This window comes from Emys orbicularis, chromosome 5 (assembly GCF_028017835.1).
Source record: "Emys orbicularis isolate rEmyOrb1 chromosome 5, rEmyOrb1.hap1, whole genome shotgun sequence".
Classification (NCBI taxonomy): Eukaryota; Metazoa; Chordata; order Testudines; family Emydidae; genus Emys; species Emys orbicularis.
This window is the reverse complement of record NC_088687.1, coordinates 10866272-10884420: the sequence shown is the minus strand read 5'-3', so window position 1 is coordinate 10884420 and position 18149 is coordinate 10866272. Positions and strand designations below refer to the sequence as shown.

The following is an 18149-nucleotide window of genomic DNA, read 5'->3' as shown; positions in this document are numbered from 1 at the left end:
TGAAAGTAGCGAACAGCCTCTATAAACAATATTAATATGACTTAATTTAACCCTTGGGTCAGTTCTTCTTGCTGCTTGATGTGGCTGCTCCCCACACACTGACAAGTTGTTCCAGCCCAAGCTCAGTAATGGTTTCAACTGTGAACAAATGAACATGTCCTTCAGAATGCTAGTTGTCCTGGGAACTAAAAATATAGATGCTCTCTCTGAGCTTCTTTAAAAGAGAAAGTTGTTGATATTTCCAAGTTCAACCAAAAAGACCTTTTTTTGCTCCCACTTTGGATTTCTTGCCAGTAGTAATGGAAGCATCTGTTCCCTCTGAAGTTCCAAACCATTCTGGTAACTTCCTCTTTGCAGGCTGAGTCTGGAAGGAGATAAGTATAACATATAATTAAGGCTGCGAGTCTGCCACGGCGGCTGGTGCTGGCTCAGGGGCTGCCCGAGCCAGGCAGTCCCTGGGCCAGCAGCAGCAGTTTGGGTGTGGGGAGGGGGCTCAGGGGTTGGGGAGTGCAGGGGGGCGCTTACCTCAGGGTGGGGGGCTCCCCAGCTCCCACTGGCATGGCCACCCTGCAGCTCCTAGGCGGTGGAGGGGTCTCCGTGCCACCCCCTTAGGCCCCACACCCACAGCTCCCATTGGCTGTGGTTCCTGGCCAATGGGGGCTGTGGCAGCCGGCACTTGCGGTGGGAGCTGCAGAACCCCCTGCCCTGGCCCCTGCATCCGCCACCTAGGAGCTGCAGGTACACGGAGCCAGGTAGGAAGCTCCTGCCAGCCCCACCCCCAATCCTCCCCACTGCCCAGCAGCGGTCCCGGGCTGCAGCTGCAGCCCCCCTGCAGCACTAGCGGGGGTTCCCGGCCACCTCCCACAGGGCACCCACGGCCCACACCCCCTCCCCCAGTGCAACCCGTGCCCCCCGTGGACCACACCCCCTTCCCCAGAGCACCCATGACCCCTCCCAGACCACATCCCCTCCCCCAGAGCACCTGCGGCCCCCCCAGAGCACCCGTGGCCCCCCTGGACCACACCCCCTCCCCCAGAGCACCCCTCCCAAGTTTTAGTTACAGGTATTTTTAGTAACAGTCATGGACAGGTAACGGCCCGTGAATTTTTGTTTACGGTCTGTGACCTGTCCATGACTGTTACTAAAAATACCCGTGACTAAAACATAGCCTTACATATAATCCACAATGTTACAGTAATAATATGGACTATTCCACACCTCAACTGAACAATAAAAATCATGCTCGTCTGGAGAAATGCAAATAGATGTTACCTGACTGTAAGGTTCAAAACACTCTATGAGGAAAAGGGGCATGTTTTGAAAACGACTCCAGTGAACATGAAGTACAGTCCACCGCCAGAGCAACGTCAGGAGCCAGGGCTCGTAATGGGCTGGCACAAGCCGGTATAGCAAACCAGCACCTCACTGAAGCCATTAAGCTGTTCTTCAGAATCTCAAAAAGGAGGGGGGGGGCAGTCTCTAGCTGTTATGATTGCAAAGAAAACTCAAAAATATGAATTAGTGGAACTGATGCAGCAACATCTATGAGAGTCATGAGAAAGCCTGGAACAAAGCCCGACTCAGCTCAGGGAGGGGATAAGGCAGAGGTCCAGGGATGATGATTTAAATGCTGACATTCAGTATTTCTCTTTTGTCATGACATGTAACAAAGGGGAGGGAGGGTTACAGATCTGTGCCATTTACTGTGAGTGACAGCTCCTTTTGGTGTCACGGGAGACCACCACGTACATTTCCCCCCTCAAACCCATGGAGGCCGGCAGAGCCATAAGCATGTATATGCCCAACCAAAGAGTAGCCAAGCCCAAGAGGGGGGTCAAAAGCTGCACAAACAACATTGAGCACATCTCATTTTGGTGATTCACGGGCAGGCCTTATTTTGTGGGCAGAGTTAGGATGAGTGCTGCCACCCCATCCCCCGCTCCCACTCCCCACCAGTTTGACCCTGTCCAATAAGAACAAGGAGAAGCTGGGTAATTTTTGGTTGTTGAGGTGTATCAGCTTGAGAAGGAAACAATGGTTTTTGCAGGTTAGGAATGACCAAAGTAATCAGAATGTGAGGTAAACCAGGCTTGGTGCCTGGATGCAGAATGCAGGGGCCTGGCTCTTGACTGGTATGATCACACCAGTGCTCCTCACCATGCACTGGCTGCTAATAAAATTCTGGGTACATTTCAGGGTCTCTCTCTTTTTCAAAGCCCTGAAATAGCTACAGCCCAATTATTACAGGGACCACTTCTCTCCATCCCCCATCTATCCTGCTATGGCAAAGTGGGAGAGCCCAGGTTTCATCATGTGAAAGCTGGACATTTAAGCAAACATTCCACCATTATGGCATAAAATTTCCACAAGTCAGGCAGAGTCACCTTCAGATTGTAGGGGGGAGGCTCTCCCTCACCCAACATGGGATGGGCAGAGCCCTCTTCCCAAATTCCCCTGCCCCCAAACAGCCCGGGCAAGGACTTCCTTTCCTTCCAACCCTCCCTTCCCCAAGCAACTTAGGCAGGGACTCCCCTACCCCATCCAGAGTGCCCGGACAGGGAATCCTCTCCCCAAGACCTCAAGTAGCTCACCCAGAGACCCTCTCAGCACCCCACAGGAAGCTGGACAAGAAACCAACACCTAACTTCCCACAGGCCCAAGGAAGGATACATCCTCTCAGCCCCATACTAGTCAGGGCAGGGGCCCACTACTCAATTCTACCCCAGTGCCCCACAGAGACCTAGGCAGTGACCTTCTCCACAAACCATCCTCACCTGGCTCTCAGCTTACTGAACGCCAACCCTAGCGACTCCCCAGGGAGAGCGAGCTGGGACTCTAGCCACCCTTTGTGGGATTTTGAAGCCTTCTCCCAAACGTGTAGGATAGGAATAGGCAAGATGGGCCCTTCTCCACCCCCTGCCATGCACAGTGCTTCAACACCTAAATTACTCTGCATGTCCAAAGCGCTGTACAAACCTCGCTGACCATCAGCTAGTCAGGCTATATCCCCATTTACCGATGGAGAAACAGAATTAAAGCGATGTACCCTAGGCTACCCCACCACTAGCTAACACCAATGTCCAGGTGTTAAACTGTGTCTACAGTAGGTGCCACGTAGCATTTGCAGGCACATCAGCAAACGTGAGTTACCCGATTTTAAAAAGTACGTTTTTCCTAGTGGGAACAGACTTGCTGGAGGAATGTGGATAAGAAGAGAGGAGCTCTTCACTCTTAACCCTGTGTTCACTCCTCTAGACCAGTGTTTCTCAACCTTTTTGACACCAGCAAGTAAGCTTGCTGGCTTACTAAACTGGGTCAGGGAGCTCTCAGGGACCAGCACCCGTCTACGGAACAGTCGTTGAGAAATACTGCTCCAGATCACACTCCTTCTCAAGGTGCTGACACTGTACCATGAAGATGGGCACGGTATAAGAACAAGAGAGAGAGATTAGGCAAGATGGGGTGAGACACTGCAGAACTCTAAGTGTGGCTTGGATAAGGACAGAAAGACTCCAGTGTGAGTGGGATTGGATAAAACCAAGAAAATACATTCACTGTAGTTGTTAACTCTGGATTCTAAAGAACCTCATCCAAGCCCTTATTTTGGGCAGCGAGTGGGAACTGTGATCCAAACTCCAGACTGCTAAGTGATTCAATGTTGGATCCAGATCGGGTTGGGCTGTCTTCCTGCTTGCAAAGTAAGATGATTTCTGATTGGCAGGATTAACAGCTATTCCTTTGCTGATGAGAACAGGCTGGAACTGAAACAGCCATGCTCAAAGCAGTACCACTAGCATGTTATTAGAGGCACCACAGTGCCTCTTTTAGGAGAGGACAAAAAGAAAAGGATGATACACATGAAGAAAAGCAAAAAGGCCTTAGGTGGATTGGGATCTGCATGCTTCCCTATCAAGCTACGAGCCAAGACTGGAAACCCAGTATGCTCCCTGCTTTATAAGATCAGGGTCTTATAAGATCTTTTATGAGATGCTAGATTGTGGCAGAGTATTACTGTATATAAATTGATGGAGTCTGGCATCTTTAGGGCAGAGAGGGAGACTCCTGATGGTTAAAAATAAAGCAGGACTAAGACGTTCTGCTAACCAAAGATGCCACAATGCACCAACACTTCCCTATTTACATTTACATTTCTATGGAGGTTAACACCGAGTATTGTAAGAAGTTCTATACAAACAAGACACTAGCATGGCTAGTGAAGGGGGGATGGGCGGGTGAGCCTCCTACTCAGTGAAATCGGTCCCACTGAAGTGACTGGACTTTCACTAAATTCTGCTTTCACAATAATTGTAAATAATCAGTGGCTGATAATACTTGGTGCACTATTTTTAGACTGTAAACTCTTTGGGGCAAGAACTATTATATATTTGTACAGCACCTAGCACAATTGGACCCAACCTGTCTGGAGCCTTTAGGTCCTACCACAGTATAAAAGAAACAACATTAATTACTATAGATCAGAGTTTAAACAGCATATTCTTACAAAAAGGATAGGGTACTTTAATGTATATAGAAACTGAATTAAGATATGCAACTAATATTACTAAATGGTGAGAAGATACTAAAGATAGTAAGTGATATCTTACAAGTTTGTTTGGTTTGTTAGCTTCACGGTAGATTTTTTTCTAACATGTAAGAACTTATATACGGAATTTGCCTTATCTTCTGAACAGGAGCGCCCAGTGCAACACTACAGCAAAAGAGCTAATGCAATCCTTGGATGCATAAACAAGGGGAGCAGTGAGAAGGAGTAGGGAGGAGATTTTGACCTCTGTAAATAGTATTAGTGAGACTGATACTGGATACTTTGTACAATCTTGGTGTTCACGTTTTTAAAAGGATGTTGAAAAATTGGAGAAAGTGTAGAAAGGAGCCACAAAAATGAATTGGAGTAAATGGCTTACAGTGAGCGACTTGAAGAACTTAATGTGTCTAGTTTGAGAGAGCCAAGCTTGATTACAAAGCATAATTACCTCACGGGGAAAAAAATAGTAAGTTGTATGGGTATGTCTACATAGCAAAGAAAACCCCGCAGCTGGCCCATGCTAGCCGACTCAGCTCACGGGGCTCAGGCTGCAGCGCTGTTTCATTGCTGTATAGACTTCTGGGCTCGGGCCCGACTCTAGGACCCTGCAAGGTGTAACTAAGGGTATGTCTACATTACCCGCCAGATCGGGTAATGTAGACATCAGCGGGCAGCGATCGATCCAGCGGGGGTCGATTTATCGCGTCTACTCTAGACGCGATAAATCGACCCCCGAGCGCTCTCCCGTCGACTCCTGTACTCCAGCTCGGCAAGAGGCGCAAGCAGAGTCGACGGGAGAGCGGCAGCAGTCAACTCACCACGGTGAAGACACCACGGTAAGTCGATCTAAGTACATCGATGTCAGCTACGTTATTCACGTAGCTGAAGTTGCATCACTTAGATCAATCGCGCCCTCCCCCCCCGTAGACCAGGCCTAAGATTATGGATCAGAGCGCTACCTTTGATTGGGAGTCACTGAACAGTTCCTCTTCATCGGGATCCAGGGGAGGCTGATTCCAGGAGGCTAAACGAAGGGAGGTTTGATGGCTTGGTACATCCCGTTCTGCATTCGAGGGTTGTTTGTCCTCCATCTTGTTGCTCTTTACAAGCTTCTCATTTTAAAAGAATAAAACATGGCCTGTTAAAGCAAACTTTCCACTTACAACATTAAGATTCAAAATCCAAACAGTTAATATTGCATACATGGAAAGTTCTTTATTTTGAAAATAAGCTTACACTATAGTAAGGGAGGATATATAGTGCCTTCTACTTAATTAGACCACTCAGAACATCAGGAAACGGAGCACTGTTATTTCAAACACAAGGTGCTGAAACGTGTATTTCAACAGCCTTGCTGGCTGACCTGAGAAGCATTAGGCACTGTATCCCACAGCAGTTTTGGAGCCTTTAAATATTTGGTGGTGACTCAAAACTGCTTATTGCTCAGAGGTGTTCTTTCCAGCAAAGGGGTTAGTTAATATATAAAGCTGGACTGAGATGTTTCTATCCACTAAAGTTTTTGTACAGCACCTATCTACCCTATTATTTAAGTGCTGGGAAATTTCAGCCCAAAATAAAGTTGTTCAGAAATAAATGAACATCAAAAATAGGGTGTTGGAATAGATCAGGGTGTTGGGGATTGGTCCTGCTCTGAGCAGGGGGTTGGACTAGATGACCTCCTGAGGTCCCTTCCAACCCTGATATTCTATGATTACCCATCTCACTCACTACCAGCAAAACTATCACATGTTATAATATAAAGACACAGATTTACCCAAGGTGAAGAATCCATATGTGAATGATCTTGTTTTGCTCCTTCCCTGGACACAAACTTGTATGTGTGTGTGGTTGGCTTCACTGAAATCCCCTTTAAAAGCAATAACAAATGTGAGATTGGTACTAGCGGGACACTGGGTTACTAGAACTAGCATCTCTTTCAAAGGTACTGAACTTGGCCCTAGGTCACAAATGAACAGGAGCTCAGTTCTCTCATCTAGTTAAAATACTACAGTAAATTTATTGTGACTGTTAAAATGCACCATGCAAATAATTTCCCATCACTGGATCTGCTCTATCAGTTACAAACAGAAGTACATTTATGCAGAAATTGAAGTCTTTAGATCTGGCATGGAAGCAACTTCAGAAAACAAGGGAAGCAGGAAGGAAAGCAGTAAACTAGCACGGCTAAGTGGCAAGACTCCAGAGGGTACCAGAGACAAAAGGATACACTTCTGGAAACAGAGACAGAACCCTGGCAAAACCAGTAAAATGGATTGAGAGCTTAGGAGCGTTAAGATGAAATCCCCAGCAAGAGGCTATTAAAGAAACGCTGCAGTAGTTATGGGGTGACAGGCAAAGTATTGTCATGGATCAAAAACTGGCTAAGAGACAAGAAACGAAAAGTAGGAATAAATGGTGAAGGTTCATCAGCAAAAGGTTAAGAGTGGGAACCTGAAGGTTCCATAGTGGATCCCATGTTATTTAATATATTTATTATTTAGAAAAGGTGTGAGCAGGAAGGTGGCAAAGTTAACAGATGATACAAAATTATTTACGTTAATGATGACTGGAGCAAAACTCACCTTTTTTCAGCACAACCTGGAACACGTTTGTGCTTATTTTATCTCTGACAACAGCCTCCACTTTTACTAGCATAGTTATTCTGCTTTTCAGAGCAACACAACTCCCCTGCTCGTGTAGTTCTAATGCCACAGTGCCAGCATAGACATACGTACCCATGTAGGTATAAACAGCCCTTCAGCTGCAATCTCACAATGCTACATTCCCTTCACGAGTTGGAATGTTGGGAATCATTAGGAAAGGGATAGATGATAAGACAGAAAATATGTTGCCTCCATATAAATTCATGGTAGGCTCACATCTTGAATACTGCGTGCAGATCTGGTCTTCCCATCTCAAAAAAGGTATATTGGAATTGGAAAAGGTACAGAAAAGGGCAACAAAAATGATGGGAGGTATGGAACAGCTTCCATATAAAGAGAAATTAATAAAACCTGGACTTTTCAGCTTGGAAAAGAAAGACGACTAAGGGGGGATATGATAGAGGTCTATAAAATCATGATTGGTGTGGAGAAAGTAAATCAGGAAGTGCTATTTACTTCTTCTCATAGCACAAGAACTAGGGATCACCAAATGAAATTAATAGGCAGCAGGTTTAAAACAAACAAAAGGAAGTATTTCTTCACACAACAGACAGTCAACCTGTGGGACTCTTTGCCAGAGGATGTTGTGAAGGCCAAGACTATAACAGGGTTCAAAAAAATAATTAGATAAGTTCAAGGAGGATCAGTCCATCAATGGCTATTAGCCAGGATGGGCAGGGATGGTGTCCCTAACCTCTGTTTGCCAGAAGCTGGGAATGGGCGACAGGGGATGGATCACTTGATTACCTGTTCTGTTCATTCCCCCTGAAGCACCTGGCATTGGCCACTGTCGGAGGACAGGATACTGGGCTAGATGGACCTTTGGTCTGACCCAGTATGGCCGTTCTTATGAGTGACCTGTCAAGTAGAGCTTTTGAACTCTGCTGCCCAGGGGGCACAGGGTCCAGAAGTCCACCTTGCTCCTAAATGCCTGGCACAGTCTTCAATCTATCTATCTTAGGCATTCATAGGGCTCCATCACCGAGCACTTCACAATCTGTAATGTGTTTACCCTCACAAGACCCCTGTGAGGCAGGGCATTATCCCTACTGTACGATGGGGAACTGAGGCCCAGGGAGCCTGAGTGACTTGGCTGAGGTGACACAGGAAGTCTGAACAAGGTTTTCATAATTCCACACAGGAGTAGGTAGTGTCTGAACAGTGCAGGAAGAGACGCTTCTGAGCATTCATGTCATTTCCCCACTGGACAGGAAAGCACATGGGATCGCAAAAGCTTCCCCTCTCCACTTGAAGCTCAGAACAGCCCTTCTCGTGGAAAACACAGGAGCAACCTGGCTGAGAGCAGGAAAAGTTCCAGGATATTCCTCTTGCACAACTCCCACATACCTTTCCGGGGGGATAGGGAAGGGGGGGAGGGAGAACAGGCTTACCCCTGCTGTAGAACAAGCAGGGAGTTCTCCTCCCTAGGCTTGTGGACACCAGGGGATCCGCACCACGCACAGACCACATGCATGGGCTCCCTGACCTCTGGGAATCATCTGTGTAACCCCAGCTCCTCTGTACCACCACTTGGATGGAGCCGTGCGGCAAGGGACTCCCCCGTGCAGCTGTCAATGGGACACATGCTGCAGAGAATGGAGGGGCCGCAGGGCAAAGTTAGAACAGGCTTAGGCCTAGTCCACACCATGAATGTTTACCAGCAATTCTGTTACCTGCCCCTATGCTGAGCACAACACAGCAGTCAGTGTAGACCAGAACTCACAGTGGGACAGTCTGCAGTACAAGACTTAAGCTACCTTCTTTTTTTGCCAGTTCCCTGGCAGGGCTTGCCTGGAAAGAAGAGGATGATGGACAACCCTAAACCCAGTCCAACCCCTCCCCACCCATAGGTCCTTAGCCCCACCGACAGCTCTGCACGATATCTGAAGGAGGGAGGGACTGTGCTGCAGAGATGTGCAGTTCTCCCCTTTCCACTGTGTAAAAGGGTGTCAGCCAAGAAGGGCCCCCCTCCACCTGTGAGTCTTGGGGACATCACCTGGCCCAAGGTACCTTGAAGTTAAAACGTGAGAGATCACTCCCAGAGATGATGGGGGAGGCCAGTCTCCATTCGCCGCTCAGAAACTGTCAATTTGGTTGCCATCCAATGTCAGTTAAGGTCTATGTACCTTAGACACCCATACTTTCAAGACCAGAGCAAATAAACAGCTATCAGGTGGCACAAACTTACAGGCACTTCCAATATTGCCCAGAGCTGTATGTTTTTTTAGGAATACACTTATATTCTATGGAGTGTCTGGAATCTTAAACATGCTGTTTTTAGAGGTTTCTCCTATGCAAAGCTGATTTCAGTGATTAACAACAGGTTGAAAACGTGAATTGTGATAAAAATGCAGCTACTTTCATTGGTACCTGATGTATACGAAGTTAATCAGAACACCAGGTAAAGGCATTATAAAAAAGCACCTTAAATCAAACATTACGATGTCTCTACGAAATAAATGTTCTTTTTGCAGAAGCAGACTGGTTTATAACTTGGTTTACTAACCTCTGTTTCCATCCATGACATTCCTTCCTTGCTCTTCTGGGCTGGCCCCATGCTGGCCGGCAGCCCTTCACGCTCAGCTGAGAGGCTTTTCTTGCCTGAGTCACACGCCTGGCCCAGCTGCCCATTTCCACACCCTTTCTGCAGCAGTGCAATTACCATTCGGATCAGGTACAGCTCGATATTCGCAGGGACCAGTGCTCTAATCGCTCTCATTCTGGTTACATCTTGGAAGGAAAAAAAGAGAGATATTTTAATAAATTCCCCAAGTTCCTGAAGTGCTTCTCCAAATTAGAGCTCCAGGAGCACTCCGTTGAGCTTTGGGGAGGAAGATTCAACCTCAACAGCCAGTGAATTTTCCCCTCATTAAAGCACAGCATATTTTGCAGCATGGAATGGGTTAAATAATACAATAAACTACAGTTCACAGCTTGAACTTCATCAGAAAGGAAAACATTAGCCCAATCAGCAAATCCTGACCTCACTTACAGCCATGCAACCCCACTGCAGTCAAATCTGGTCCAATAAGCCATTAGCACTCTTCTCCCCAACTTTCCTTCCCCTACTCCAGCCAGGCGCTGTACTTTAAAGGCAGCTAGGCTCTTCTACAGCTTTCCTCTTATTTTAAGACACTGCATCGACAATGCCCTTAATTAAGTTTCTTAGCGAAGAGGAGCACTGTAGGAGTCTGTCCACCTATGATTGGTAGTCGATGGAGCCAAAGGCTCACGGTAAACAAGTCATTTCAAACTCCTCTCTCCCGCTAATCCAGCTGCTTTTCAGCAGCGCTGGCCAGTGCAACCCTGGCTTTCTGTCCAACTGAAATTGGAGTTCTCCGAGAACCCAGTTGAGTTTATGCCATTGAAAGTGAGTTGAAGGTGTCTGGATAGCCCTCTAACTGCTCCTAAAGGGGTTTCTGGGCTCATTGAAAAGCAGGAGTGTGAAGGGGTCTGGAAATTTCAGAGAAACTAAAACTGACCAAAAGCTAAAAGGACACTTTTATAAAAAAATAAAGAAAAAAATACGTCTCCAATATCTCCTTCTCATAGCGTAAAAATGTGTACCTGTAAGTTGGTGCTTAAAAAGGTGGTGTGGCATTTTCGTTGTTTTATTTAAACAAAACATATTCAAAAAGGACCATGTCCAATCACAATATCAACTTTAACAATAAATGCTAGCCACAAACGTCTATTATTTCTTCATTTTTATCCAGAGCAGTGGTCATTTTCTCAGTTAGAAGTTTGTGTGTGTCTTTCATCTGCCCCCAAACCAGCAGCGGGCCCCCACACCGTGGGGTTGGGATAATGAACTGCCCTCCCGGCACGGATTCCTAAGAACAGCTGTCAGCCTCACCACCACAAACACCACATAACAGCACTTCCGGAATGCTTGCCACCTGACGTTCTCACGGCACTCTGTGAGAAGCATTATTGTCCCCACTTATAGATACAGGTTGGGATTGTCAAAGGAGCCTCATGAGTTTTTGCTCCTTGAGGTTTATTTGAAATCCCAGCCATAACGCTTAGCATTTACAGTAAATACAGAGCTGTGCACGATGCCAGCTCTTTATGAGTGTTACCTCAATAATCTTTCAGAGAGTTCATTGTTACTACAAGTATCTGTGATAAAATCAAACTAACCGGAATAACATGCTCTCCACATGTTAAGGTCATGAAAGGCACTTTCTAACTGGACTACCTCCAACTCAGCCAAGTGCTTAGGCATTGCATCACATACAATATGCGACAGAGCCAGCATACTAGGAGTCCTTCGCAACTTGGCCTAAGGGGGTATGTGCTCATTTGTCACAAATATCATCTGCTCTTACTTTGACATAACAAGGACTTATCTGTAATCACATCAGCCAACCTGGTGACGGCACATCCTAACAAGCCAAGCTCCCATGCTACAGGTCTGCCTGCACTCTCCTTCATACATCCCTCTGCAGCCATCCTCAGAATCACGCCCCCAATGATCGAGTGATGTCACTGTCAATCACATACCCTAATGTCATGGCCACCTCTCCATCTCAATCTCCTCACCCAACTCTCCCTTGCCCCTCTAATCATTACACACCATAAGGTGGCGCTGGTACCTTTCATGAACAATTTAACAGATTCACAGAGTTTAAGGTCAGAAGGGACCATTGGGATCATCTAGTCTGGCCCCCTGTATAACACAGGCCAGAAAACTTCCCTGAATTAATTGCTGTTTAACTAGAGCAGATCTTTTATAAAAAATATGCAATCTTGATTTAAAGACTCCAAGCGATGGAGTATCCACCCACATCCCTTGGCCCATTGCTCCATCCAGTGATTGCCCTCACTATTAAAAGTCTGCATCCTCTTTCTAGTCTGAAATTTGTTTATCATTTAACAACTGCTCACACTCTGCTATCTAGAAATAACGGGACGCACAGAACACAAATGAATCATCTCTGGGAAATATTGACAATATTCTTCATTTTACTTAAAAGGGACTAAACTAGTTTACATCCAAAACCTTACAGAAAAGCTTAACAAGTGTTCTCCTGATTTTTGTCATTAAGTGGAAGTAGATTTGTTGCAGAACTTGTTGAACAGAGTGCGGCAGCCCAAACACCATGCATTGTGTTAGCACATGGAAACAAAGGAGTAACTGACTATAAACGCAGCAGCCAGGTGTCACTGTCCCAGCTGAATGAAGTGCACAGAGTTAAACACTCCACCCTGTGGAAGTCATTCAGATTTTATGGGGTTATCTGTAGTACAGATAAGAAACTTATCTTGACAGTGCTGGTTAACAGGTACAAAGCTGAATTGCTTCTGGGCCCACAAGCCCTAGAAAGTGGCATGTGATCACTGACCTACCTACAGGTCAGCTTAGTGTACAAAGTCCAAAAATAATGGAGCCCAGCTCTACAGCAGGGAATTGCTGAGCTGGTGAGAATGAGTCTTCAGACTCCCAGAAATTCCTCTCCTTATTCTAAGCTCCAAGCTTTCCTCCTGCAAATGTCAGTGACTCATGAATGGCCCCGGTAGAGTTGGGGGTGTGGAAAGAAGAGAAGACCCAGAGCATTCTTCCTTATTTTTACTGTGTAACGCCAACAGACCCCGGTCGTTGGCAGGTGGGATTGAACCGGGGACCTCTGCAGCTTAGTGCATAAGCCTCTACCGCATGATCTAAAAGCCAACTGGCTCTTAATTAAGGCTGTAGAGCAGACTCATTTCTCTCTCTCTCTCTCTCTCTCTCTCTCTCTCTCTCTCTAAGCGGTCTCGGTGGCACTAGATGGGACAGAGCACCACACCCAGGAGGTGTGGGGGTTACATATTTCCCCTAGCTGAGGAAGCACGTCCCGAGCTTCAGCGACTTCCCCGTTGAAATCCCGGACGATGCGCTGCATCCGAGGGTGCTAAAGGAGTTGGCGGATGAGATTGCAGAGCCATTAGCCATTATTTTTGAAAACTCATGGCGATCGGGGGAGGTCCCGGATGACTGGAAAAAGGCTAATGTAGTGCCCATCTTTAAAAAAGGGAAGAAGGAGGATCCAGGGAACTACAGGCCAGTCAGCCTCACCTCAGTCCCTGGAAAAATCATGGAGCAGGTCCTCAAGGAATCAATTATGAAACACTTAGAGGAGAGGAAAGTGATCAGGAACAGTCAGCATGGATTCACCAAGGGCAAGTCATGCCTGACTAACCTAATTGCCTTCTATGATGAGATAACTGGCTCTGTGGATGAGGGGAAAGCAGTGGATGTGTTATTTCTTGACTTTAGCAAAGCTTTTGATACGGTCTCCCACAGTATTCTTGCCGCCAAGTTAAAGAAGTATGGGCTGGATGAATGGACTGTAAGGTGGACAGAAAGCTGGCTAGATCGTCGGTCTCAACGGGTAGTGATCAATGGCTCCATGTCTAGTTGGCAGCCGGTTTCAAGCGGAGTGCCCCAAGGGTCGGTCCTGGGGCCGGTTTTGTTTAATATCTTTATTAATGATCTGGAGGATGGTGTGGACTGCACTCTCAGCAAGTTTGCAGATGACACTAAACTGGGAGGCGTGGTAGATACACTAGAGGGTAGGGATCGGATACAGAGGGACCTAGACAAATTAGAGGATTGGGCCAAAAAAACCTGATCAGGTTCAACAAGGACAAGTGCAGAGTCCTGCACTTAGGACGGAAAAATCCCATGCACTGCTACAGACTAGGGACCGAATGGCTGGGTAGCAGTTCTGCAGAAAAGGACCTAGGGGTCACAGTGGACGAGAAGCTGGATATGAGTCAACAGTGTGCTCTTGTTGCCAAGAAGGCTAACGGCATTTTGGGCTGTATAAGTAGGGGCATTGCCAGCAGATCGAGGAACGTGATCGTTCCCCTTTATTCGACATTGGTGAGGCCTCATCTGGAATACTGTGTCCAGTTTTGGGCCCCACACTACAAGAAGGATGTGGAAAAATTGGAAAGAGTCCAGCGGAGGGCAACAAAAATGATTAGGGGTCTGGAGCACATGACTTATGAGGAGAGGCTGAGGGAACTGGGATTGTTTAGTCTCCAGAAGAGAAGAATGAGGGGGGATTTGATAGCTGCTTTCAACTACCTGAGGGGGGGTTCCAAAGAGGATGGAGCTCGGCTGTTCTCAGTGGTGGCAGATGACAGAACAAGGAGTAATGGTCTCAAGTTGCAGTGGGGGAGGTCTAGGTTGGATATTAGGAAAAGCTTTTTCACTAGGAGGGTGGTGAAACACTGGAATGCGTTACCTAGGGAGGTGATGGAGTCTCCTTCTTTGGAGGTTTTTAAGGCCCGGCTTGACAAAGCCCTGGCTGGGATGATTTAGTTGGGAATTGGTCCTGCTTTGAGCAGGGGGTTGGACTAGATGACCTCCTGAGGTCCCTTCCAACCCTGATAATCTATGATTCTATGACGAGCCCCCACTTGTAACACCGACAGATCCTGGTCGTCATCAGGCAGGATCAAACCTCTGGAGCTTAGTGCATGAGCCTCTACCACATGAGCAAAAAGCCAGCTGGCTGGTAGCTAAGGCTGTAGAGCAGACTCATTTTTCTCTCTCTCTCTAAGCGGTCTCGGTGGCACTAGATGGGACAGAGCACCACACCCAGGAGGTATGGGGGTTACAACTGTAATTGGTTTCCTTTTAAACAGAATGAAGATCATCATCAATATTTGCCATATTAGAGATCTGGGTTCTATCTTCAGCTCTGCTAGAAGTGACAAATGCAACTTCTCCATTACCTCGCTTGCAATATGGAGGGATGAAAGCTGCTTCCTTCTGATGGGGAAACAACCACAGAGAGGACATGACTCACCCAAGCCCAAGCAGATGATCAGTGGAAAAGCTGGAAATCGAAACCCTGCTTTGGGGCTGCCAGTTGTGAGCTTAAATCACTAAATCAGGCGCCCATCTAACATTTATCAGAATTCGGATACGTTTTAAAATGCAGGTAACAACCTATTTATTAGTTTACTTGTCTGGTTCTTTCCGTCACCCCAGTATCTTAAATGACCCAGGTTTGCAATGTGAGGAAATTTAAGATATTTTCAAGGATTCACTTGGCATGCTGCTGGTGCCTAAGTATAACTATTCACTGGGGCCAACATTTTCAAACTCAGAGGCTGAAGTTAGGTGCCTAAATATGGACACAGTTAAAAAATTATGTCTGGATCTTTTTACATATTGTTGAGACACCAATCTTGTGTCTGCACTCAACTCAGAAGTTCTTAAAGAAAACTCCCCTCCTCCTCTCCTTTATGGCTTGAGGCTGTGGCTTTCCATGCACCCTTATCTCCCATTGGCTTCACACCTGAGGGGAACGTCCTTTGCCCTGCCATGATCAGCCTGGCTCAGGAATGGGTCCTCAGAGTGATGAATTCTCACCAAAGGAACAAACAGGATACACAGGTTTCTTGTTTGTTTTATCCATATCCCAATGACTGTCATTGAGACCTTCAGACTAGAGCTGTGCTTCTCACCTGAGTTGATGGGAGGGTTTTGGATGATATCAGTAATAACCTTCTGAACTTCAGGAGTCAGACCCGTTCGTTCTATGTCGACTGGGTAGCCAGCTTTCATGGCTTCGGATAAATGAGAGCCAACCACAGAGAGAGGCAGAGACCTGCTTTCACTTATACTCTTCTGGGGAAACAATGAGAGAAGAAATCTGAAGTGGTAAAAGTATATGAGATCTAACAACAAAAGAACCAAAGCTCTCTTTGAATCCCACCACTGACTCCTCACTTTCTCTATTATATGAAACATAAGCTTCTTCTCTTCACTTCCAATGCCTTTCACAGCCCATTCCCACTTACCTTTGATCTTTCATTCAGTATCAAAAGGTTGGCTCCTGCCTCCAGTTGGCCCATGGCTCCATCCTTTATCACCCACTTGCTAAATTTTCAAACTAGCACCTTGGTGCTTTCTCCCATGCCCCGCATGCCTGGGAGGAGCTCCCCATAAACATCTGCAAAACTAACTCCTTATCCTCCTTCAAAACCTTCCTTAGGCTTGGTCTACACTACCTACTTACTTCACTATAACTACGTCGCTCAGGGGTGTGAAAAATCCATACCCCTAAGCAACATAGTTATACCGACCTTAACCCCCCGGGTAGGCAGCGCTGTATCAGTGGGAGAGCTTCTCCTGCCGACATAGCTCTCGCAGAGGTAGAGTTATGAAGCCGATGGGAAAGCGCTCTCCCGTTAGCTTACAGCGTCTTCACCAGACATGCTACAGCAGCAAAGCTGCATCTCTGCTGATGTACATTTGTAGTGTAGACCTGCCCTCAAAAGTCTCCTTCGCTGTGATGCCTACAAAAAACATGACAATGGTTAGGCTGCTGGTGTGCTGCGACCACTGCCTGTCATGTCTTGATGTTTTCTTGTACTCTCCCTGCCTGTCTGTATTCATCTGTTTCTTCTTTTATGCTTAGATTGCTCCGAGATGCTCTTTAGAGCAGGGATTGTCTTGTTGTTCTGTTTGTACAGCCCCTAACACAGTGGAGTCGTGGTCTGTGACGGGGCTCCAAGGCACCATGGTAATACAAATAATAAATGATAATGCAAGGTGCTGCTGCTTCACAAGCCAACAGCAAGAACAGGAGACCATCACATTCGACTACACAACAAGAACTCCAAACCACATCACAAGGCACATTTTTCTGATCTCTTTCAGACACTGAATCCAATTTGTAAAGAGGTTTCATTTCGAAAGATTATTTCTGGCTTGGAGAGCAACTTCTCACTGTGACCCTGAAATCCCACGCGTAGAAAGGATTCTGCTCTGCATTCAGATGTCTAAGGAGCAGAACCCAGAGCTCCATCCTCTAGCAGTGGCCATGGAGCCGCTCCAGACTCGCTACTACACTGTCATGGGGCTAGAGCAAAAAGAGACAATGAGCTGTTGCCAGGACCTACATGCTACATTGGGCCACTGCATCTCCATGGTTTGCGCTATACCTCTGGCCTGCTCACAATCGCCCCTACACTGCTACGGAGACAGCCACCACCAAGTTCTGCTCTGCTACCTGGAAGAAGCGGATCAATCCCTGAGCATGGCGGTCTGCACCATGCAAACGGAATCATATTTTCACCGCATATGGGGCCTTCCACAGCTATTTCCAGGACTACAGGACTTCATTGGTGATGGAGAGACAGTTTAATGACAACCTAGTAGCTGTAACTGTATAATCAACTCAGCTCACTTGTAACGTTCGGTTTGTTAAAGCTCAAAACGTCCCCCAATAAAGGAGCCAATTATCTACACCTTAACTGCAAGAGATCTGTAAACGCAGCAACCCTCACTGACTCCTAATGTGTCTGTTGGCACCACCGGAATAGAAACAATAACAAACAAAAGCTGAGTATTTCAAGTTCTTTTAGGTGGACTCCATTACCACAATCTTAGGGCAACCTCTTTGATTTTGCTTAACTAGAGTTGGATTTTTTTACAGGATGGATTTAAAATTAATTATTTTCCCTGAAAGAATTAGGCTTTATGTTTCTTTTATTGACTTTCCCCCAGACAATACACACAGGGGAAATGCAATAATCATGGTTATTTGATCCTGGGCATCAAATTACCTAACACTAATTGTTCTATTGCTTCTCGTTAATTAGTCCTTGGGCATTTTAATTTAGTGACTATCTGACAAGGTTCACTCACGCACTCTTGGGAGGGACAAGAGAAGCTTGAAGCTATTTCAGCATCATACTAACGGATCAACGAGCGATAAAAAGTGAGAAGCTTAACAAAAAAGATATAAAAGCAATGGATTATGGAACACTCCTTCGAAGGGCACAAAGCAACATGCCTATTTCTCCCAGTGTGTTATGGCTCTCTGCCTACACAACAAATTAATAAAGAGTTCAATGCAAAGCCCCATGTTAAGGTCACGTTATGATTAGGAAATGAAGGTTGGCTATTTGTAAGTGGAGTTCTTTGAGATAGACTC

At 46.3% G+C, this 18149-nt stretch overlaps 1 protein-coding gene across 1 annotated transcript in view; it reads right to left on the bottom strand.

Moving 5' to 3' along the window:
* Window positions 1–9643: 9643 nt before the first annotated feature.
* Window positions 9644–18149, bottom strand: part of WRN (WRN RecQ like helicase) — a 121142-nt gene continuing 112636 nt past the window's right edge. Inside the window, exons 32-33 of the mRNA XM_065405267.1 lie at window positions 15673–15835; window positions 9644–9936 (exon numbers count right to left, since the gene is read on the bottom strand). Of these exons, the coding sequence (XP_065261339.1) occupies window positions 9644–9936; window positions 15673–15835 (456 nt within the window). The remainder of the gene's footprint in view (window positions 9937–15672; window positions 15836–18149) is intronic.